At 38.6% G+C, this 25307-nt stretch overlaps 3 protein-coding genes across 4 annotated transcripts; 1 reads left to right on the top strand and 2 right to left on the bottom strand.

The window, feature by feature from the left end:
• Positions 1-696: 696 nt before the first annotated feature.
• On the bottom strand, positions 697-7919 carry LOC136249878 (protein AF-10-like). Of its 2 annotated transcripts, none has more exons than XM_066042005.1 (9): positions 7754-7919; positions 6707-6789; positions 5790-5844; positions 5630-5742; positions 4717-4820; positions 3024-3120; positions 2169-2965; positions 2017-2120; positions 697-1961 (listed from the first exon to the last, which is right to left on the bottom strand). In XM_066042005.1, the coding sequence occupies exons 1-9, from the start codon at positions 7851-7853 to the stop codon at positions 1066-1068; spliced, it is 2349 nt and encodes a 782-aa protein (XP_065898077.1). In that variant the 5' UTR covers positions 7854-7919; the 3' UTR covers positions 697-1065. The 2 variants fall into 2 exon arrangements, with proteins under 2 accessions (XP_065898077.1, XP_065898078.1); XM_066042006.1 differs by having other exon boundaries at positions 5630-5739.
• On the top strand, positions 7894-10567 carry LOC136249879 (RNA-binding protein 45-like). Its single transcript, XM_066042007.1, has 3 exons — positions 7894-8021; positions 8234-8558; positions 9174-10567. The coding sequence occupies exons 2-3, from the start codon at positions 8271-8273 to the stop codon at positions 10260-10262; spliced, it is 1377 nt and encodes a 458-aa protein (XP_065898079.1). The 5' UTR covers positions 7894-8021; positions 8234-8270; the 3' UTR covers positions 10263-10567.
• Positions 10568-15866: 5299 nt separating this feature from the next.
• Positions 15867-25283, bottom strand: LOC136249873 (histone deacetylase 5-like). The gene is made up of 21 exons (XM_066042002.1): positions 25115-25283; positions 24873-24953; positions 24321-24393; positions 24169-24233; positions 23915-24061; positions 23643-23710; positions 20696-22147; positions 20430-20544; positions 20159-20205; positions 19642-19695; positions 19431-19540; positions 19286-19373; positions 18818-18937; positions 18651-18723; positions 18394-18433; positions 18058-18176; positions 17828-17897; positions 17706-17769; positions 16971-17055; positions 16431-16572; positions 15867-16182 (listed from the first exon to the last, which is right to left on the bottom strand). Exons 1-21 carry the CDS (start codon positions 25137-25139, stop codon positions 16155-16157), a joined length of 3066 nt encoding a protein of 1021 aa, XP_065898074.1. The 5' UTR covers positions 25140-25283; the 3' UTR covers positions 15867-16154.
• Positions 25284-25307: the final 24 nt, after the last annotated feature.

Here is a 25307-nt window from a genome sequence, read left to right as displayed (position 1 = left end):
ATCATGAGAGAAAAGCAGCAGGAGAAGCACAACCTATCATCAACGATGCAAGTCATAAAGATAAATCCAAACCCCATCCACAAGGGCTTTGTGAAAGATACTTAGAACTTAAGAGACATGGAGGTGAACGCCAGAGCTGTGTGGGATATTTAGATGTATGCAAAAGAATATACTGGTACATGTAATTTTGTTGATAGCATAGAATTACTATAATTTTGAGCTATATAAAAAATATTTTTTCGTAAGTATACCAACTGAAACTGTTTACACTTAGAAAGTTTTGGCAATATACATGGCTACTCTTTATTGCACTATACAGATATTCTATGACAGCAGATGATGACATGGTACACAAAACTATCACTCACTGTGTAAGCTAGTTACCTAGTAGCCAAAATATTAATATTATTTTGTATTAGTAAACAGGTGGGTTATCCGTAAACTTCTCACTGAGGTGCTTTCCAATGCATATCCATTCTATTCTCTCCTCTGTAATGGTCAGTCTGATACAACATCCTGTCTGCAACAGTTTAAATTTATAGAAACCTCAGTTATCTGAACCCCCTGGGACCAGGGGTGGTCTGTAAGTCTAATAACTGTAAAATAGAAAATTAAATTACCCTAATAGAACAGTCACTGCTCTAATAGAGCAATCATTTCCATAGTTCAGTTAACCAAGAATCCAGGTAATTGAGGTTCCACTGTATATACAAATAAGATGTGCAGATATAACTATATATACAATACAGATTACTATTACACACAAGGAGAATTTCAACAAGTTCATCAAAAATATACAAGAGTTAAGGTACATAGCTATGCAGGTGTACTGAGGTATGTCTGAATTCCTGGAAGGCCACCTGGTGTTGAGACCTAATAGAACATGTAACTAAACAAGTCAACCTCAACTATTCTAATAGAACAACGATTCAGATTATATGATCAAGGTTAGTTGACATTCTATATTGATCAGCTAATACAATCATGGTCTGTATACAGCAATACATAGTACATATTAAATCATGGTAATTTATGAGCCAATATACAAAAAAGAAATCTGCTAAACTATAGGACCACATTGTGCCCAGATACAACCGGTGACATTGCAGGTATGGACCCACCAATGGTATTAGTAACAGCAGTAATGTCTCTTGACTGTAGCACAGTCTTCCCATTCAGTTCCATGGCTATTTCACTAAATGGGGGAAGGGTACGTGGCAGTGGTACACCAACTTGGGAATTTGCCATAAAACTACCACTGATGCCCGTTGATGGCTCCAATGACACCAGGTTTCCTATTAGTATAGAGCTATGTGGTGTGGACCCTTCAGAATACTTAGATACTGGGAATACTGGTGGTCCTATCACTGATACACTGCCTGGCATTGCTACTGGGTTTCCTTTTGACTGGTGGTGGTGGTGGTGCAGCTTAGCAGACTGCTTTTGATGTTTCATAGTTCTCTGCTTCTTCTTTTCTGCAGAAGGTTGCTCCTTTGGTTTAACACTTTCAACTGCAGTAATAACCAGTCTGCTGCTCCCAGATGATGTGCTACTAGCTGTACATGTAGGCAAACTCAATACATCAGCATTAGAAGCTTGCACCAGTACACTACTAAGACCAGAAGTGGTAGCACCAGTAGTAGCAGCAATTATAAAACTAGAACTGTATGTAACATTGGAGGTAGTTGGGTTAAAGTCAGTTGAGGATATAATACTCGACGTAGATGTGGTTGTTGGAAGATTCGGTACACTATCACTAGACTCAAGTTGCATACCGTAAGATGGCTCAGTAATGCCATTGGTTGTGTGCTGTTGTTGGTTCTGAGATTCAGTTATGATGCTGCCTAACTGTGAGTTGGTGGCAAGAAGGAACTCTCTTTGGGCGGCTAGGTTAGTGATGCGTTCCTGCATCTGCTGGTTCTCTGTTTGAAGTTGATACAATCGAGACAGCATTGTGCCAGCTACAAGAGATAACCACCCATTACAGTCATACAAGATATGTGGGTACAACCTTACCATTACTCTGCCGTGATGACTGGTCCATTACAAACTGTGCTGTCTGTTCCCACTGTCTCTCCAACAACTCTGTCAAGCTTGTGGGAGGTGGCAGTGTCTGCTGCCTATAAATAGTAATTATAAACATGTTATTCCAAATATGGATAACGTACTGTGATTGCTGTCTTGATGAGTTCTTCTTTGATCCCTTGTTTTGAGAAGATGAAGCGTTTCTTTGTTTAACAGTGCTTCTTCTCCGAGGCACACCAGACCCACCATCTCTTTTAGACATCCCTGCTGTGGATTTTCTCTTGCCCCGTTGAGAGGCTGGTTTCTTACTAGGAGCAGGTGTTTCCTGCTTCACTACCATAGTACTACTATCATCTACGATAGCTTCTTCAATACAGTCAGCTGTGACAACTTCTTGTTCTACTGGGGGTACACTTTCTTCCCTAACTGATATAGTCTCTTCAGTTTCAATCACCGTTGTCTTTTCTTCTACCTCTACTAGCTGAGTATTAGACTCGACTGATTTAGGACTTAAGATAGGAAGGTCTTTTTCATCCTTCTCAATAGTAGATATGGATGGGTTACGGCTATTAGTGGTACTAGAGCCACTGGCATTGTTACTACTACTTGTAACCACACTTAATTCTTCAGTACTTAGTCCTAATGGCTGTTTGACCGAATCAGTATCTTCTACACTGTCAGCAGCTGGTGCAAAATCTTCTGACACATTACTTTCTGTCGACGATGACAGCTTCCGTCTTTTTGCCCTTCTTCGAGGTGGAGGAGGTTCGTTGGCATCTCTATCTCTCTTGGCAGAGGTCTTGCTGGTAGTTTTTAATGATGGTACATTGGAATCTTTCTTGGTAGGAGGAAAAGGGCTAAGCACCGGCGATGCAGGAGCTGGTGATGATAAGTTCTGAGATAATGACTGCCTTCTCAAGTTGCTGTAATTATGCTTATCCTATAATATACATTTAAAAAAATTTTTTTTATATTATACTTTGACACTGTTGACATACCAGTTTACTGCGATGATGCGGACAATATCCAACATAGAGGACATTGTTGGGATCTCTGGGGTCCTCCTCTTCACTTAACAAACGTGCCTTCTGGGCACTGAGAAAACAAAATTAACAACATATAAGAACATGATAACGCAGAAGTATATGTCGCCTGTTAAATGCCAAGTGAACAATAAGTCACTCTACATAATTATTTGCTTTGTTCAATAGTGGTCTAATTAGAGTAGGGAGAAATATATTCCTTCTACAGGTGTGTCTTCTTAGACAATCACCGTGGCTTGGAGTTGATCACAAAAGCAAGAATGTAAGATAATGGCTGCATAAAGTTGCTATACCAATAAAGCCACACTAAACATGCCTTAAACTTGATGTAGGACAATAGGATAGCCGGGTTTCTGAACTGCTGTTAGCCTGTAGAAATGTCCTAACACTTACCACCCTGTGAAGGTACAAGTTCAGCCAAAGATAAGTTCAGCCAAAGATAAGTTCAGCCAAAGATAAGTTCAGCCAAAGATATGTTCAGCCAAAGATAAGTTCAGCCAAAGATAAGTTCAGCCAAAGATAAGTTCAGCCAAAGATAAGTTCAGCCAAAGATAAGGTCAGTTTGAACAATTAAATACCACAATATCTTTTGAATAATCTAACGCATACCATCAAACACAAAAAACCTGAAAGATTTGTAAAATAACATGCAGCCTATATTCATCACAAACCAGAAGCCTTCAACTTCACTTGGGCACAGACTCAACTATACACATGCCACACAGTAATGATCTCAGGAAACAGCTAAACTAGTTAGAACAACTTGATGTACAGGTAACTTTGATACACAATCCTCATTGGGTAGTTGTACTGAAATTACTTGTCTTACAGGTGACAGCTTAATCAAGTGATCTTCAGTGAAAATTATTAACACATAACTGCACACTGCTTCGTAAATGAAGAGGGAGTGGATAAAACTTAATAACTTCACTTAACCCTTAAACCCACAGAGAACTTTTAGGCAATGCATGTTTACACAATATAGGCATGCATGGTGACAATAGTTAACTCCTATAGTACACATTTATCAAAAGTCTGTTCACTGACTACTTGGTGAAGTTTAAAAAAAAACACTATAACTACAGTAGCTTACTTGTTACAAAGCAACGCGACTCTGTGTTTCAAAATTTTTGCTATGTGTTTAATTTAGATTGGTGGTTTAATCATGTAGGTCATATATGGCCTGATAGAAAATTTAATTGTGAAGCAAATGGAACTTTTGCAAGTTGATAGGAGCAACCATCATTGAGTTATGGATCATGTTAGGGTTTGCATGTTTCCTTACTGAAAATTTACTTACACGACTAGTTTTGGCTTCACCATTTAGCGTTAGGGTAAAACCCTAGGTATCATTTTAATCCATGTTACATCACAAGTAGAATGATGTAAATTGTGTAGCCAAGCCATAGGACATATGCTCAATTCATAAGTTACGGCACTGTGTAAGACACACGTATTTGTTAAGTTTAGATCCAGTTTTCTGGTTCAAGGGTTAAATTAAAGCTCCCCTAATAAGAACAGTCACAACAAGTCTGTTTCAAATTGATTGTCACACTAGGCATGGCTGCACTGTTTGTGCTATGCTGTATCACAATTTAACTTATTGGTTCAGTCTTAGCTAATTCAATGACATACACCATCAGCTTACCAAGTAACATGAAATGCCATCTTACAATGTGGCTTGTTACATGTCATACAAGCACCGATTGTTGCCTGGTTCTCTGATCCATGCTCTTCACAAATACAGCACACCTGTATGCACACAAAAGTTGTATAACAAACAATTCTTGCTCTACAGAATGACTACATCATTAATAGCACCACCTCTTTGTAGTGGTCACCTCTTAATTTCAATATATTCAAGGGATCTCCCTTTACTGATGGCTATATACAATATTAAATCCTTTATATGGAGATGACCATAAAATAATAAAAACATGGTGTAGTTAGTTTAAAGGTATAGAAAAAATACTTGCATTGTACTGCACTACAGTGCATGTAAATATAACAGTGTACTACATTTACTTCAAAGGAATAATTATGCACATAACTCATGTACATCATACACTCATAGACATGGGAACAAAACTCAGAGGGGCTAGGAAGTTACAAATTGGCTTGTAACTGCTTGTTTGAGTTATAAGCACTACTAGTAAGTACAGTTCATGGCATAAATACTTTTCATTGTCATGAACACTGGCAACCCTAACGGCTTACATAACATTATGTATGTCCATATTTCCACAAAATCATCATAACAAGTATAAGAAAAATTAGGAATTTTAAACTATAGTAGGGACAATGTAGTACCACTGCAATAAAAAGTACTAAAACAAACTGAATTGGAGTAGTACGTAATGTCCAGATACTGTAAAACAAGAAGTGAATATCCCTACTGTGCATTTTGATTGTAGAATCTCCATAGCACAGAAGGGATATTCACTTCTTATTGTTTTACAGTATCTGGACATACGTACTTACTCCAATCCAGCTTGTTTCAGTACTTTTATTACAACGGTACTACACTGTCCCTACTCTAGTTTAAAAACATTGTCCTGTACCTTAGAAAATCGATCCTTTGGGATCTTAGAGACAATGATGGGTTCCATGGAGCTATTGTTGCCAAAAGATGCCTCAGGGATGTATAATGCACACACAACATGCGCCCAACCTGCTGATGATTCAGCACATAATGAACATGTAGTTGGTGAATGTGCTTACCGCTAGTGTCCGTCCGCTTGAAGGCTCCATCTTTCTTGGGACAGAGATCACATTTCTAAGAGGTAAGATACATACCGTTAAAATTTCCAACTTGCATAAATCTCATATGTACTACATACAGCTACTGGCATATCCAGTTGCTGTTCTTCACAACATGTTACATACAATATGTGACCAAATTTTAGAAATGTCTGCACGTTTTTCAAAATTTATTTTATTGGTTCTCTGTTATCTATAGGTACAATGGTATAAACTGGCTAAGTTTCAGCCTATCTTAAGTTGTGAGTAATGTGGAAGATATAGCACTGGATAGCCAGACGATCTTATTGAAAAAAATAATGTACAGGTTGTTAAATAAACAATCATAACTTATTGATGTAACGGTGTACGAATTGAAACTTGGCTCATTGTGTTTGCCGTGAATTTGTGAATTTACCAAAGTAAACAAACACATGTAACTTAGAAATCCATCTGTATACAGAAATAAAACAAAGATTATCAAACTCCCCATAAGCAGGCAAACAAGGAATGGAGTGTTAATTCACTATGACTAGTGAAGCAATAAAAGCTACATTGTTTCTTTTTGTGGAACTTGCATTTTTACCCATTGCTTTTAAACACAATTTATCAAAACTACTATTGTGCAATGTGCATACATCAATGATTTTCTAAAATTTGGTCGCATATACACACTATGCTGTATATATCACACAACACACATGAAAGGAAATGAGCACAAGCATACCTGCACATGTAAAAAATTTATTTCCTAGACTTGAGCTAACATCTGCCATAAATATACTGGCACACCACACTTCCAAGACACAACATACATACATTCTACACTACACATACATACACACTTCACTACACACACCCACACACTACAGATACAAACACACAACCAACGCACATACCACTCTGGCTGCTCTCTCTTGTGATTCACACTTCCGACAGTACCATACTCCTGAGGTAGGTGGACTAACAATCCCATAACAAGCTACAGATAACAAAGCAACCACTGTGTACCACAGGACTTGCTATTAGTCTGACACATACAACCACAAATACTTAATGGATGGATAATCATGTGTACCACACAATAACTAAGCAGCCTATCTAGTTTGCAGTGTATACAGATAATTTCTTTGAATGTTAAGTTACATCTTTTCTATCACATTATACAATACCTTAATGAAATAATTTCTTAGAATGATAAGTTAACAAACTATTAGTACACATAACCAGAACCTACTATTCTTTAACATAACACAAATGTAGTCACTGTACCAAACCAACAGCTACTGTAACTGATTTTAGCACTCACAATCCATGAATTAACAGATTCATCCATTGCTATCTTGTAATGCACCTATCAATGTTAAGCCCCACTACCCCCCTCCCGGGCTTACTAAGGGATTAGTGGGGGATTTTCGCCAATTTGATCAGAAATTTTGCCCCACTAGTGGGGCATTTGACCGTTCGAAATTTTAGGCGTTTGATTTAGCTTGCGAGCTATAAGAATTGATCTGTTTCCTAAAGTTTATTCCAGCGATACTACATGGAGATTTGACCACTAGTTGTTCCCCAGTGGGTGGAGAATTTGATTTTTCAAAAAGTCAAATCTCCACCATTTCCCCCACTACGCCCGGGAGGGGGGAGGTGGGGGATAACATTGATAGGTGCATAAGCATATGCACTCACCACGCAGTACATGATTAATTGACTTTGGTGCTACAATATACTCACAAGGAAAGTTCATATCACAACTAATGATGTCAGTTGTGACTTACTTTTGCGCGAGTTAGTTCAAATCGATGAAATTCTAAATAATGCCCACTATAACAATTGAGCATCCTATTGCAGCTAAACAATAACCGAAAAGCCAAACAACGAATTTACTTACACTGCTGTTACAACACTACACGTACAGGTGTGATTTTAACACTTTACGGTCAACTAACCTTGGTGTACTCCAACATGACAGCCTCTTCCTTCGCAAATAAAGAGCGAATTTTCAGGACTGTTAAATCCTTCTCCACATACTGAACACACTTTATTCATTTCTATTCGCGCCGAAAACAGCTTTACTTGTTCATTCTAATAAATGCCCAGCACCTGGACTTTTTTTTTTTGTTCGGATTTGTGCGTAATCCCCTGCGTAATCAGTCATAACATCAAGAAGACTCGACTTGTTTTGGCGAGGACTGGACGAGAGCTCTAATTCAACTGGTATGGTGTGTTGTGTATAACGTGTGCTGTAGGAAATATAGATCATCATTTGGGTATGCCGGCCTGTAACTCAGCTGGTAATAAAACTTTTCCTAGTTTGTAGATGATCGGGTGTGCTTTTAATATAGGTTTTGCGTGTGTATGCAACACGAGGCATTTACTATTCACAGGTTTGTATGATTGATTGATTGATGGTTTGTTTATGATTGCAGGTTATTTTGCTTGCTTTGTCCACTTGGGGAAAGCATTATGGCCAGTCCAGAAAGAGTGAACTCAAACTCTGGAGATCGAGTGAATGTCGATCTCCCACCGTTCTCAAGAGCTTTTGTTGTTTGCAGCAAGAACAACACTGAGGAAGAAATCCGTGCTTGTTTTGCTCCATACGGTTTTATAGAGGACATCTGGATGGTAAAAGACCGCATGACAAAGGAAAACAAGGGGATTTGTTATGTTAAATATGACAAAGCTTCTTCAGCTGCTCTTGCGATCGAGAATTTGGATGGGAAGGTCCTGGGTACTGATCAAAAGCCAATAAAGGTATGTAGTATAGTGTATGGTTTCTCCCATAAAGTTCTTGTATGCTGTTGCTCTGAACAAATATTCTTGAAATAGTTGGGGTTAGAAGTAATATAGTTTTAATGGGACCATTTTGTAAGAATCACTGCGACTGGCCATTGGGCAATAGCTGTAGTTCCTTGTATTGTTAATTTGAGATATGGTGTGTACATGTGTACATGTTAGTTAAATGGGATATTTATTTGTGGTTGTATCCACACAATAGGTGTAAACACAATAATGGGTTTGTCTCTGTGTCTTGCACCTTTACATTTCACTTGTGGTGAAGTCACACAAATTTTACTTTCAAAAATTAGGACTAAGTTTAACTCCATATGCTAGTGGATTAAATTAGACTCGCTGACAAGTACTGGTGGCTTTATAAGGCAGACGTGGTCAGATATTCATTACCAATTTGTTGTTTTGTGATACTGTTCAAATTACTTCTATTAGACTTTAACCCAAGTGTGTGTGTGCATGTAATAAATATACCCTTTACTTACCATAATTATTATTATGTTTGTGTCTGGCTGGTCTTCGGTCTATTATTTTTATGCTACCATATTCAGTATACTAATTATAATGTTATTTCTGCAGGTTATGATTGCGTCTGCAAAGAACGCTGTTGTCAAGACAGATTACAGTGAGGAGAGTACAAGAACAAGATTATTTGTGGTTGTTCCTAAAGACTACACTGAGGATGATTTGAGAGCCAAGTTTGAGCCTCATGGAGACTTTGAGTATTGCAATATTGTTAGGGATCGTAGCACAGGAGAGAACAAAGGCTTCGGCTATGTGAAGTTTTCGAAGGCATCAACTGCTGCTGTAGCTATGGAGAATTGTGACAAGAGCTTTAAGGCTATTCTCGCTGAACCAAAGTCTGCCAAGTTTGCTAGAGAAGCTGCTTATCAGGCTGCTCGAGAGCGAAGGAGTCTGCAGGACAACTATGCAATGATGAGTGGTGGTAGTAGCCCCACACACAGCACAATGGATCTCCTACAGAGCTATGCCGCCAGTGATGGAGGTGTCAGCACAAGGCTGTTCGTTACAGTAGCCCCTAGTGTCACTCAGGAACAATTGATCAGATTATTCGATTTAGTTCCTGGTATGGACTACTGTGATTTAAAGCATAACCATATTACAGGAGACTCCAGAGGTTTTGCATTTGTTACTTACAGCTCAATTGCCTCTGCCATGTATGCTAAGGAGAAGTTGAATGGTTTTGAATATCCACCTGGCTATAAGATTTTAGTGAAATATGCTGAAGATCCTCCCGGGACTAAGTACGGCCCTGGATCTCCAACTGAGCTAGCAGCTCATTTTCATTCTGCTCCACACTCACCAGTCCGTTCTCCTGTAAGATCTTTGTCTCCCGTACGTCCGATGGTCACACGTCAACGACGACACTCAATTAGTTCAGAGTTGGACACTCGAGTCTTCTTCATATGTCATCCCAACCCTCCAGCTGAGCATGTACTCAGAGATATCTTTGGGAGGTTTGGTATTCTCACCGATGTATGGGTGGTGAGAGGTAAAAATTATGGTTATGCAAAGTTTACCAATCGAGCTTCTGCTGAGGCTGCAATTACTGCATTACATGGAATGGAAGTGTTTGGTGTGAAGCTTCGTGTGATGCTTGCTGATCCACCACCGCAAGATCAGTCACGTAAACGGCAACGGACGTGAAAACAGACAACATGACAGAGACAAATAACACTGTACTACATAGTATATATGACAAGTGACGACAACTCAATTTATAAAATTAGCTACTATATTAATGCATGTATGCATTCTGTATAGACCTGCACGTTTGCTGCACCAGTAGTGTCAGAAGGGAAGAGTGAGATGTTCACTTCATGTACAGACTGTGTTGTTCAATGCTGACTACTAAATAATTCGTGGTTTTAAAGAATCCATTGTGCTATCTGTATCACACAAAATCAAACCACGTAATTGTAATTACATATGAAAGTCTTGGTGAATCTTCATTACGTTCAGTCTGGTCGCAGTACGTCAGCACTGATTGCTTCAACAGTAGTACTAGTTACCAATCACTGCACCTCCGTCCATATCCTTCCCCACCACTCCCATTGTCCTTTTCAGTAGCCGTCCGTGACTGTAGCTTGTTACATTAGAACCTCGATTAGAAGGCTGTGTAGACTAGTCTCCCAGCCCACATTTGTGGGCGAAACTATGTGTAGACTACAGTTGCGTGTTACTGTACGAGCTACATCAGACCTATAATTTTAAAAAAAGTAACTGACTTAGGAAAAACCCTCCCATAGTTTTTTTTTTCCAAGTCTATAAAACCATAGTATATATTATCTATGATAAAACAAAGAGGCGTTGATATACCCCCATGATCGAACAGGCTCGCAGACGTCGACCTGGCAAGTGGCAATTTGGATCCGAGTGCATGATCACGTGTATAAACACGACTGGTTTGATTGCATTGTGGTACAGTAAATTGCAAGACAGTTGTCAGTTACAATTCCTTTCACTGGTAATATCACGTGAAAAACAGCCAATCAGATATTTCGTAAGAATTTGAAAAAGTCTGGCCACCTATCGTTGGTTGGTTTTCACGTGAGTCCCATCAGAATTTTTGTACAACTGACAACCGACATGTAATCACTGTACACTGTATTTACAGTAGTTTATCAACGACATCAACATCACATGTGTAGCTGACGTTAAACGCTAGACCTATTTTCTCAAACCCATGATGTAGTGTTAGGACTAGCTACATATCTCCATGCCCAGTTCACCTCATTGGCTGAACACAAGTGCCTAACATGTTCCAAACTAAATAAGAAGCCAAAACTTTAAGATGTGGCAAGTTTTTCCTTAAAACACAGCAAATTTTCTGTGAAATTTTACCCTTGTGTAAGAAGCACATATCATGGTTCCTCAGTACACGTGCAGGGCAACATTAAGAAATTTTGTAGGAAATATTCCCGCACTGTTGAATTTTGTAAGAAAGATTCCTACACATGACATATTGTGTAGGAATAATTCCTACAAGTGTAGGAATTATTCCTACATTTGTAAGAACAATTCCTACACTTGTAGGAATGATTCCTACACTTGTGGGAATTATTCCTACACTGTAAGAAGATGTCTCACACTTTGTGCCATGTGTAGGAATCTTTCTTACAAAATTCAACAGAGTGGGAATAGCTATTTCTTATTCTGCAAAAATTCTCAAAAAAGCTCTACACATGTAGGAATCATGCTTCCTACAAAAGTGTAAAATTCCTTCCAGCACTTTACCTCAAAATTATGATTTCTTATTTAATTTGGAATATGTTGTGTTGAACTATGAGGAAAAGAAGACTTGTGTCAGAGTTATTCGGAAAACTGTGTACATCCTAGGCTATGTTCAGTAGTTTCAAAGTCTAGATAGCTCTCTGGTAGCTAACACCTATAAACTTTAAAATTATAAAAGTAATTAAAAACTTCAAAATAATGAAAAAGGCTTTGTATATGTTTGGCACATGCTGTGTTTTTTTTGTGTCTGTACATAGCTAACTTTTACATGTCTTTTCTGTTTGCTTTTCTCCCTACTGAAAGTTGCAGCAGCTAGCTACATCCTTGACACACCTTACACCTTAGCTAGCTTGGGTTGCCGGGAAAGCACTTCAGTACTCCTGGCCAGTGTGTCTAGACTCTACATGATCTGAGTGTACAATTACAATCTCTCAACAAGAGACATGTCATAGGGGATGCCCCTTAATTTAACTACCAAAACACTGGGGCATTCTGAAGATCCACTTTGTACCAGCAGTGGTAACTAATCTGCAGAACTCATCAGGATACACTACCTCTCACAAAGAGCTGGGTAACACAGTTATAAATTTACTCATATGCAGCTACAGGAGCTATATATAGTGAAGTAACCACTCACTGGTCTATTTTTTCACTGATGCATGTTGTTTTTCCACACAGCTGCTCTAGAGCATCACTGTCTCTACCAGTGATGGTGCATTAGTGAGCCCTAATGACAGCTCTTGCAGCTGATGGTGAACAGATAATGGTTCTTATCAGTGCACGTGAAATCTGCCACACACATGGGCTAATAGCAGGGGCGGATCCAGGGAGGGTTCAAAGGGTTCCATGGAACCCCCCTTTTGAAAGAGCCTCTCTTACTCGAGATACACTAATAGAGCAGTTAAATCGAGATACTCTAATAGAGCAGTCACAGTAGTCTTTCGAGAAGCAGTGTAGGAAACTATGTATCTAGTTATAAATAAGGAAATATAGTTGGTTAGGGACAGCTATTGTCAGCAGGTGGTGACCTTTTTTTTTTTTGGTCTTCAACTTACAGCTAGGCTGAAGTTGCAATTCCAAAGTGGAACCCCCCTTTTTATCCCCCCCTGAATAGCCCACTTTCATTTCTCTGATTATTGGGAAAAGTAGCAGCAAGTTACCTCACTCTCACTAATCAACATTGCAGTGTCTCTGAGTGTGGGCCCCTCACCTTACTATATGGTACAGTGTCCCCTAGCTACCATACAAAAATGTCACTAATGGGTGGCAATATATAGATGGGAGGCCAGTACCTTAAAATATACATGCATATATATATAGTTTGATAGCCAGTGTGTTGATGTGCTTTGCTTTGATGTGTTTTTTACAATAAAAGTCCAAGCCTTGGTGGGTCTAGAGCATGTCATAGAGTAATCATTGATACCATATTAATTTTGATGTCAAATACAGTAAAAATGTTAGTCACATGTCCCTAAACGAGAAGAGACTATGAAAACATTTACATGCGGCAATTGCAAGTTCAGTACAGAAGATTTCACATGATCAGGAATCGAATTTTTTGAAATTTTGATGCAAGTCATTTGATCTTTTATCATTCATATTGCTCACCATCTAATGAATTCAATTAATTTTATAATTAAGTTGCACCTTGCCAATAAAAACCTGTTTCAGTGAAAATTTCCACTGCAAGTATATAAACACGCATGACTTTATTGGCACATTTCAGCTGGCTAGGTAGTGTAATTGAAATTCACTCTGCATGGAATGCCACAAATTATTTTGAAAGACATAAATAGAAATCGAGCTTGAATTCTGTATATCCTAATAAAACAGTCATCTTCCCATCCTAACAATCCACATGCAGCATTATAATTATATAAGCAATCTTGTTTTAGCAGCATACGCATAATTACATTGTTTGTTGTTTAACTATAGCTGTACCTATATAATGCAGGGCCGCCCACAGGGGGGGGGGGGGGGGGGCAACTTGGGCATTTTTCCCCGGGCCCCATGCAGCCTGAAAGGGGCCCCATGCCAGGGGCTCAATCAAGGGCCCCTTGAATACCTGTTTAAAAAATCGATATACTCTAATAGAGCAGTCAAGATCTATAGATACTCTAATAGAGCAGTCATAGTATTCTTCAGAGGAGCAGTGTGACAAGCTTATAAATAAGGAGATATAGTTGGTGAGGGGCAGCTATTGTCATTGTCTGGACGTAATGACCTTTTTTTTGGTCTTCAACTTACAGCTAGGCTGAACATGTGATTCAGAGTGGAACCCTCCTTGCCCCTGGGACCCCACTTTAACTCTTTGCCCTGGGCCCCTTAATTTTTTCTGGGCAGCCCTGATATAATGTGAATAATAATTATTACAGCTGCCCTATGTGACAGGTGACAAGGATTGCATTGAGAGATTAATTATTAAGCACAATTTTATAAACAGATGGGTGGTAACTTTGTACACATGCAGCCATATTATGGCTGCATGAATTACACACGCTTCAGTACTGTGTGGTACCTAGCTAGTTATACTCTTGTGTCATTCAGCATCATATTTAAACTGTGATCATGCAGACAGTATGGTACTGTGGTGACTAGTAATCAATTTCAAAACTACATATACCTGCTTATCTATAAACCTAAAATAAGAAATTATTTAGGCAGACCTTCTCTACAGTCTGCATCACCAAGTTGTTGCTTCTCTGGCCTGTATACTGACTGTATCATGATATGCATGCCCATTCATTCATTATTACCAGCTATTATGTATTCTGACATAATTAGAGGAATATATTATTGTTTATCGTGTACAAGACTCTGCCATAAAAGTTATACGTTTTCCTATGCAAAAATTAATAGTAATGTCTAGTAAATTATGGCAGTGTAGCATATAATTTTATCTACGTATGTATGTTAGTGTTGTTTTTGTAGAGTTGCAATTAGTGTTCACTACAAAATTACCAGTTTCTGGCAAAACCATATTGTGTACATCACCATCTAAATTTATCATCTTTGCAGTACCAAAGGCTCAGAGGAGATCTACTATTTTTGTACCAAATGATCAACAATTTCTATAGCATAAATACAGAGAACTTTTTGTCATTTTCCACCATCATTACAACAAGAGGACACAACATGAAATTATTCAAGCCACATACAAATAGTGTTGGGCCAGTTACTTTTTAAAGTAACTAGTTACATATTACTTGCAACTGAACTATTTAGTTACAGTTACATATTACCCATAAAATAAAGTAACTATAATAATATTACATATTATATTACTTTGTGTCCACAGCCTTAAGCTGTCACATGTGAAACTACCACCTTATCACGTGACATGATTTCGTTGTTGGCCGGGCAATGTGCAAATCTTGGTTATAAGTAAGAAGCTGGTGAATAAGCTTCATTCAGTAGGCTTCAATGCTTTGTTGTGGCTAGGCGTTACTCAGTGGATAATATTAGACTCATTACAGTAACTATATTACTTAGGTAAAGCGTTACATTTGTAAGTAAAGCAACTTGAGTTATATTACCTGTTTTTATAGCATATTTCGTTATATTACCTAGGTACCACAAAAGTAATAATATTACGTAGCGCGTTATTCCCAACACTGCTTATCAAGATCATCCTTCTTTACAGTTAGAGTGATTAACGATTGGAATTCTTTACCCCAATCAGTGATTGACTCCAACTCCCCTAATCAATTTAAGAATCTGCTGGACAGACACTATAGCAATATAATGTATGATTTTTAATGGGTATAGCTGCTTTTTGTGTGTGTGTGTATGATTTGGATGTACAGGCTACGCCTCTATCCAAAATTTACAATTACAATCATGTGGCACAACAGTATGTCAAATTTCTACAGCATTGCTAGTATTGTCAACTATAATAATACCACTACAAACACGCTCAATAGAAAATTTGCAGTAAAGATGATGTGAATTAGTCAGATTGACTTCATTTATTTGATTGAAAATGCTATCCAACATCTGCTAACAATTATATTGGTGTAACACTACAATCAATGATTTAATATTGATTTCTTGAATGAACAATTACAAAAAAAATTAAACACAATTACTACACTACAAAAACACAACAGGATTGAAAAAAGTATTACATCAATTGTCACAGTTGTCTGTTAATTAATTATCATACTAAAAACGTTACTGTCTTTGATGTGTGTGTATGTGTGTGTGTGTAGACTATGTTCGTAAGAATGACCATAAGGTACACAATAACACTATCAAGACATCTGCTGTAATAAAAGTGATGTAAGATTGTGTTGTATGGCTTGCTTAGACTTCAGTGCTTATTGCTGGTTGTCTATGGGAAGGAAAAAAACACAAATAAACAATCATATTATTAGTAAACAACACACAATACAAATTGTGGGGCTCGTAGGATTTTTAATAATTACAAAGTTGAGCAATTCAATACTACACCATAGCTGGGGTTTGCCATTTTACACATTGGCTATCATAAATCTGTTGGAATTTAAAATTACATATACTATTATGCTATTGAAATTTCTACAATCAGTGCAGTATTTATAGTTGGGCAATTATACATACTGTTTAGTGTCCATGCGTGAAGTGGTCAGGGAGACAGACTGAAGATTATTAATGGTCTCTTGTTCTCGTATTCTCAGCTCTGCTTCAGCGTGTGACATACTTAACAAAGTGGATGATTGCTGCAGACCTTTCCAATATGATGCTACATGGGAGAAGTGGTACATTATTATACTATATATACACAATACATGTTGCTTTCATATTGTGGATAATTTCCATGTTACCATAAAATAAAAGCGTAGGAGCGGAAAGCATCATGCTCTTTTGTTGTACCAACATTTCCTCAGAGTATATTATAAGGAAATGCACAGTAATTTTTTATATGGGGAAACACAATAAATTGTATTAGTCAGGCAAGAGCAAGGGTCTTCTCTAGACCAGTAATGGGGTTCACTGAAATCAACATCAGCCACATTATTCGGTTTAGCATACTATAACAATATACAATACTTCCTCTATTAAATTACTCACTATGTTAAAAAGGAGTTAAGCAAACAGATAGCAGACCTAATCATGTAAGATACTTTACAATATACTTACAGTGACAACGGATGGTTTGAGCAATGCTTTCACAGGCGGCCACATTAGGGGCCCTTTGTAGTGATGAACTGCTCAACTGGGGTAGCTATGAGAAGAAAAGTAACAGATAAAAATATTTATCACAAAAAGAGCACTGTATTATTAGGTGAACCCAAACAGGACATCCTGACTATCTGTACTATGGTAGCCCACTAACAACACTAGGATACACAATTAAGTATTAGATCATTGAGAACTAAGAGTGTCAGAGTGTAAAGTATATATACACATGTAGTGTGTGTAGTAGAGTGTGTGTGTGTGTGTGTGTGTGTGTGTGTGTGTGTGTGTGTGTGTGTGTGTGTGTGTGTGTGTGTGTGTGTGTGTGTGTGTGTGTGTGTGTGTGTGTGTGTGTGTGTGTGTGTGTGTGTGTGTAGGTAGTATGTGTAGTGTGTGTGCGTGTGTTGTGTAGCATGTGGCATTGTCCTTTGTAATTAAAGCCAGGACAAATGTCTTTTAAATTTTAAAGAGGCTGTCCACAATTCACTAGTGCCCTTAACCACTGTACAAACAAACAGTTGGCTAATCTTAACAGTGGGCAAGACAAGACACCACAAACAACGTGTACTCTAGACTTCCCAACCCAAAAAACGAAATCAGTTCACCAAATGAAAACAAGTTATCCCACTCACTAAATTGATTATAAAAATAATAGGAATAGGTAGTCACACAACAGCATCTCCACATGTTATCACATACCTCATCACCCAGTAAAGCTCTGAGACAGGACTCTGATGAAGCACACAGCGTGCGCAGCTCATAGCTACAGGAAATGGCAATAGATCACAATACAATCTGGTTACAGTAATTTGTCTACTTACCCTCCTTCTAAGGCCATAGCTACTCTTCCATTGCCAACATTCATCAGCATGCGTGTTAAGTGACCAAAACCTGTGTAGAAAAACCAACAATAGTGTCAAAATTAATCACAAGTACATAATGTATCTTCCCTCCTTCTAACAAATACAAAAGTCAAAAAACTCCATAATAACAAGGCCTCTGAGGGAGATAACAGGCACCAAAGCGTTCCCCCAAATTATAAGCAACTTACAGGCTGGAGTAACAGAGTATCCACCAAGAGTGTTCGGATGTCCCTCAGTGGCATTGAAGCCAGCTGACACCAGAATCATATCAGGATTAAACTCGTGAATGATTGGGAGTACTACACATCTAGACAAGGAAGGTAAACACCAATTAACACAGGTAATCTTCAGGTTACAAGTCTGATATAGCTGCATGAAGGAATTTATTAATACTAATTAAAAGAAATCCCAGATACAATCACTCCCCATAACCAAAACTGGAATACTAATATATACCGCATGTATGGCAACCTTATTCACTTAACACATACTACAAGTTTGGTGACATACAACAGCATACCAACCTGAATGCAGCCAAGTATTCAGCATCTCCACAGTTGGAAACTGTAGTAAAGAGAAACAAAGAAATATAATAATGCTAAGCCTTACAATGGCATCACACTTGAGGGTTGGTAAGCCTAACAAGTACATGAAACATAAAGTCCAAACACTAAAAATGGTATTTTGGTGCAGTTTGTGTTCACAAGTGGTCTGTGTTATATAAGACCTTCATTTTTCAATTGCGTTTACACGGACGCACGCACGCACACACACTGCTTACCTGGTGGTCTTTGCATTTGGCTCCCAGACAGTGCAATGTTGACATTGTAGCCTAGTCCAGTACCTGATCCTACCTATAAATTTTCAGACATGTACAATTATAATAACATGCAATATAATTTTTCAGACAGTATACAATTATCATTATATGTAATATAAATCTTATACCTCTTCTGGTCTTCCTGTGCCAGGAAAGAAGGTACCATTGTCATAGCGATGGATGGACATGGTCAACACTTTTGAATTATCATAAAACATCTGCTGAGTTCCGTTACCATGGTGAATATCCTATCAGTGATAAGATCAAACAAAATGAAATTACAGATCGTAATGTGTATGCTCGTGGTACATGCATGTATAATGTGTGTGTGTGTGTGTGTGTGTGTGTGTTGCGTGTGTGTGCATGCATACACATGTGACTTGTTCAACAACAAACAGGTGGGCTCTAGAGTTAAACAAGCTAGCAAATGTTTTAAGTGGCAAAATCATCAGAGCATTTATTTGGTGAATTCTAGCAAGGCATACAATTACCTTACAACAAGCCATAGACTACATACAACATACCACTACTTTAAAAGTGCTAACTTGGTTACAGGCCCACACACAGTTAGCAGGTGACAGGCTAAAACCACTTACCCAATCTAACACTAGAACAGTATCCACGTAAGGACTACTTGTAAGTGATTTAGCAGCCAGTGCAACATTGTTGAAATAGCAGAAGCCCCTATATACAGGAAATTATGGTATACTATGCAATATACTAGACAGTATCCTATCTTACATTGCTTGATTGGGTAAGGCATGGTGACCAGGAGGTCGAACGACCGCAAATCCATTTTGCACCTCGCCCTTAGCAACTTTGTCTGCTAGTTCAATAACTGAGCCGACTGCCTATAAGAGTAAAGCACATGTTGTTTACAGCTGTGCTAATGAGCTGGTCAAAGGTATACAACACAAGGTGGACAATTATCAACAAGTAAAGTTCCACTAACCATCTTAGCTGCATGTGAAGTATGCTGTTCATTCCAGTACGTATCAGCATCAATCTGAGTAATGCAACAAATACAATACATGGACAGAGTTTGCATATCATAAGCCCTATACTCAGCTTGGTCTAGCATACATGTACAGCTTCCTATGTACATTAGAGAAATCACATTACATTCTCTAGACTATGGTCTAATCTGTCAATTCAGTACCTGGCTGTGTAATAAATCATATCACCACCAGAAGCCTAACAACCAATGCCCATGGCTTAAAAACACCAGCACAGTCATACCTCAGGGCCTCCATAAACCACCACAAAAAAAAATGTTACAAATTATTAGGTAACTATGTATGCTAAACAATTGGAAGCTCTTTAAAACAGTGGCAGCAAGCACAGACAAAAATGTATGAAGCTGGGCCCAACGCTATAGCTGGATTTTTATCATTTTCACACACACAATTCCCTTTTAAGAGAATTCCTAATTTGTACTAGACAATATTATTTATGAGTGGCAGACTTACCCCAACTCCTCCACACTGCATGTGAACAAAACTTCTCATTGGTTGATCTGTAACAGTACGTACAACAAGTGGGTAACAATGGTGTAGATTACTGTAGCAATGGGAGTCATAATCTAATAGTTATCATGTATATCAACACATACTTCGCCTACACACATTAGAGTGTGTGCACTTTTACACCAGATCAGAGTTTAATGAATGATGTAATTATTTGTATATTCCCAAATAGCTCGCTCGCTCGCTCACTCATTCATATATACTCCATACACACCTTTCTTGTCTGTTGAACTCTTTCTACTGACGCTGTGCTTGCCGTAAAGGCGGACATGATTTTCACTGTGTAGAGTCTGCAATTCTTGGTGGTAGGCCTTTCTTGCTTTTAATCTCTGTACAGGACAAAGAAGTATCTATGAACACTTACACTTATGCAATAGTATTAGGTAACAGGTGATAACATGAAGCCTTGCAAGATAGTACCAGAGTTCTTGGAAAGGCTGTGTATACATAGTGTGCCCACTCTATAGCATCTGTTCTTACCTGGCACCTTTGTACTATGCCCATCTCATATAGTCTAGCCCAAATACTCTGCAGTCTTCCTTGGTGTTCGGGATGGGACCCTCCACAATTACACTGGTGTTTCAACATCATTGTATCGTACACAAACCCTGTACTACTGCCTTCTGATGATCCACCCAGGGTAAGGTTGGATACTGAACTTGCACTAGAGCTTGTGGAGCCGAGACTGCTGTGTGTAGCGACGCTAACTGTGCTCATTAGTGGGGTGATGCTCGTGTGTCCACCGGCCAATGATGATGCTGAAGATGTGTGGCCATTGCTATGTGAATGCTGGTAGTGATGCTTCTGGGCTGTAAATGCACTAGTTCCATTTGTTTCAACAGTTCCTGACTGTCTCACTGCTGCTTCTTCACTACTTCCTCCTACATTAACAGTTCCTTGCTTACCACTTGTTGAAATGGGTAACATTACTAAGTCACTGGGGGTGGGTGGTTGGGAGATTCTATGTAGGGGTATCAGATTTCGGTTCTTGACAGCTTGCTGTTGCATTTGAGTATTAATTTGTTGGTATTTCTGCATCTCTATCTGTCGGAATATTAATGCCTGGTGTTGTTGTTCCAGTTCTCTCAGCTGCTCCTGCTGTGCACGTCGTAACAACTCTTGCTGCTGTTCAAGCTGCTCTTGGTGTCGCTGATGCATCAATGCAATCCCTTGCAGTTGAACCTCAAAATGTTTCCTATCTTTAACCTGCTGCTGCATGATGGCTTGGTGTTGCTGGAGGTAGTGCTCATATAGTTTTTGCTGCTGCTGTAACAGATTTTGGTGTTGAAATTGGAACTGTTTTAATACTGTATCATACTGTGGTGCTTGTAGGCCCTGGGGTCCATTAGGTGCGGAGTTACTCTGGGTAACTGGCTTTCTACTGCTGCCCAAGTCAGTTGTACTGGAGTTTTCAGTAGATAATGATGGATAGTTTAGTGGGATGTTAGAAGTACTGCCAGGACTTGTAACTTTATTAGTGTTTGATAGTGGGCTTGTATTGCCCAGTAGCGATGCCATAGGTAGAAATGCTAGCTGGGCAGATTGTTGTTGTTGTTGAAGAGCATCAGTAGGTGATAACAATAAACGATTTTGCTGCATTAATTTGGCAGTGGCTTCAAGTTGAGCCTTCTGCATGGCCGCTTCTAATTGTGCCTTCTGCAATGCCTCAAGCTGTTCCCGTGTCGGCATGAAGCCAGCAGCACCAGCGACCAAGTTCCCAGCAGCTAGATTACCAGGTGTGAGACCAAGATTTCCAACATTCCCAGTAGCAAGATTTCCAGCTGCTAAAGCAGCTTGCAGATTCTGCATTGCTTGAAGATTCTGTAGCATCTCAAGTTGTTCCTTAGTTGGCATTAACCCTGCAGCCTGCTGGAAGATTGGCATGGCTTGCTGGGGCAGCCTGGCTGTGGAGCTAATCATAGGACTCGTAGCCTACAACACAAAAGAAGAACACAGAGTTTAAATACCCTGGGTGTGTGCGGTGAACGTATACAACACATTCAACCCCAGCCCACCACTGGAAGCTAAGTATGTACACATACTTAAACTGAAGACATAATGATAAAAAGGATTCTATTGAGCAAATGGTAGGCGTAGTGAAATAACATGTATCATTATAAGCAACCTAACTCAGCCCTTGTACAATTATACATGATATCTAAATGACATCACAAATTAATGGTATCAGATGTACAGTACACACAGAGATGTGTATGTACTGTTACAAGTGTCAGTGGCCAGTTAAAACAATACAATATTCATAGGAGAACCAAATGATTATTTTTGTGGGATATTCAGTCTTCAATAACAAATATAAAACACAGACTTTATGGTGCCAAAGTTGCCCACGATGAAACTAACTAAAGCTACCCACATCGAATAAAAACATTAGGAAAGCAAGGAGGAAGAAGTGTAAAAATCATAAGATTCACACGCAATACATGATGTAATTTTATGGGACAAGCTAACAAAGGAAAGTGCACTACTAATGTGATATTAATGCTACAAGTGATTTAAAAAAAAGTCATCGAGGGTACAAGAGTTGATATCACTGTGTAAGCTGAAGTGTGACTTAACTGAGTTATTTTAAAGTTGAAAGATAAATTATTTCTTTCCTGTGACTTAAATCATACCACCACTAAATTAAAGCACTTGTGTGGTCAGAAATAAAGGATTACTTCAACTCAACATCATTCAAGACAAAAGAAAGTGTTTTTGTAAAGCTAACAGCCACAAAGAATAAGCTACAACTCTTGTCAACACTAAATCAATCAGTACTGAAGTGTCACTCATTGAATCACTACTTAAAAAAAAAAAAGCACATCAATAACTTTGGATATGAATAAATTGAGCACATGATGGGTACTGGTAAAGATAAACAGATCAAATAGCATATGCCAGCTAATGTAACAGCCAATTCATCTATTCTATGATAATAATATCCATGGTAATGTTAGGAAAGGCTTCCTGGCTTTGGGAGTAGCTAAGGAAAACATCTGTCTTTAGTGTAAATAGTTGTGGGGTTGGCTAAATAGATAAAACCAGGTCTTAAATGGATTATCAATCACCATTCAGACCTGGTAAAAATATTTTTTCATTTTACCCACCCTGATATCCTAAGCTGGTATGACTACAAATAATCAGTTTAATGTATATATACAGTGACACAAACACTCACTTCAAAAGTGAGAACAAGTCATCCATAAATGGGTTAAACTTTAAAAGGCCAGCAGCACAAGGGACAATAAAAGCTTATGGTACACTCTCCAATATTTGTAGGGAAAGTTTACTTAAACTGTGCAATTCATTTATTTTCTTCACTGGCAAGTGTACCTTAATTAGAATATTAAATACCATATATGCAAATGGTACACAAGTACACACATACATACTAACACATGCATGCTCACACTACGCAACCACACACCTCTGACGACTCAGTTTTATTATTATCTGCTGACATGGCTGGGCTTGGTGGTTCCACAGTCTTCATAGCTATGGCAAACAAGTATACACAAATGATGACAGGCCATGTCTCCTTATACGACGATAACACACACAATAACATATACTGACTGTGTAGTATCACATTACAAGTCTGATAAGATTTCATAAAATTGTTTTAAAAGGAGCCACATTTAAATCCAAAGATCACACACATAATGTACATACATACATTTACACTATTATATTGCTCACTTTCAGTGGTTGAGGATGGCTGGTACTGTTGTGCTTTCCCAGTTGATGCAGCAGCCCCCTCGTTCTGCTGGCTATAAGGGCTGACATGATGGGTACTCTGTACCTGCCTACTCAAAGGCTTCATCTTGTAGTTTGGAGGCTCAGACACTATACAAATTGAAAAAACAGGAATTCAAACAACCTGCTATTCAGAGTTGAGGTAATTGGATTGGAGTTCGTTAGCAGTGAATGTACAACAACAAAGCAGAACTTACAAGTTTTTCTAAGTTCTCCAGCTGTCATCATGGTATGGCCAAAGACAGGATTAGTTCTGTTGTTTCTATTACAATCAGAGGAGCAGCATTAGTAACACACAAAACCACACTAGTATGCAAGCAGTGACACACACTCCCACCCACAAACTTACTGGCTGACACTAGTCGACTCCATAACTTGTACGTCATCGTCATCACTATCAACTACATCCATTGTACTGGAGCCTTCAATAAAGACACACACAATCAGAGCCAATAGTCACAATATAACCCACTTATGGTGGGTGGCTATTGAAGCTTTACTTGAATAGGTTTCAAACAATGACAGCTGTTTAGCACTATGCACGCAAATTTACCACATTAGGTCCCCACAAAGTGAAATGTAACTAATGTTATTGCTACAAATGGCCTATGCCCCCCAGCACAGGAGGCCTGGTAGTCAGTTGTTATCTGAATGTGTAGGAGGGTAATGTTAACAAACACATCCAGCTGTTGTTGACATGGTAACTATTATAAAATACTCTGTGAACAAATTGGTTTTCAACATCTCATAAAGACTGGCCCAGCCTAATAATGCCTTTTGGGGCTGTACAAAGCTAACTAGCACGGGAACAACATGGACGCAATTCCCAGGTTTTAAGCTAGTCAGAACATTTGTTTTACTCGTATATCTTACTTGACACATTACAATAGAGAAACTGTACCAGTTATTGTATGTATATGAGAGGACGGTCTTGGATCCATCTCCGTTCCGCTATCACTACTGTCATCGTCTTCCATTCGATCTGTACATTGAGACACAACAGAGTCTACATCAAACCCTCTGACTGTCAATGTTTATTCAGTCTCCCGTTTATTGCTTATATTAAAGATATCCCCTTCTATACTATTAACCCGTACACCTCGAGTACGATAAAGTAGCACTCCTATTTCCACACCAACTTACCGATTGCCACGCGAGGTACCGCCATTTCTAGCAAAATTTGCAACAGCCAGAATTCAGCTCGGGGATTAAATGGTTTCTAGACGAATCAAACTATATATAGCTGCTACGATGTGAGAATCTGAGCCGACGCAAATAACACACAAAACAAGTTTTCTATGTAATCAGAAAACCTACATCCGTAGGCGCCATCAAC

The sequence above is a fragment of the Dysidea avara genome, chromosome 3 (assembly GCF_963678975.1).
Source record: "Dysidea avara chromosome 3, odDysAvar1.4, whole genome shotgun sequence".
Lineage (NCBI taxonomy): Eukaryota > Metazoa > Porifera > Demospongiae > Dictyoceratida > Dysideidae > Dysidea > Dysidea avara.
The sequence above is the reverse complement of the archived record's forward strand: the minus strand, read 5'-3'. Positions and strand labels throughout refer to the sequence as shown.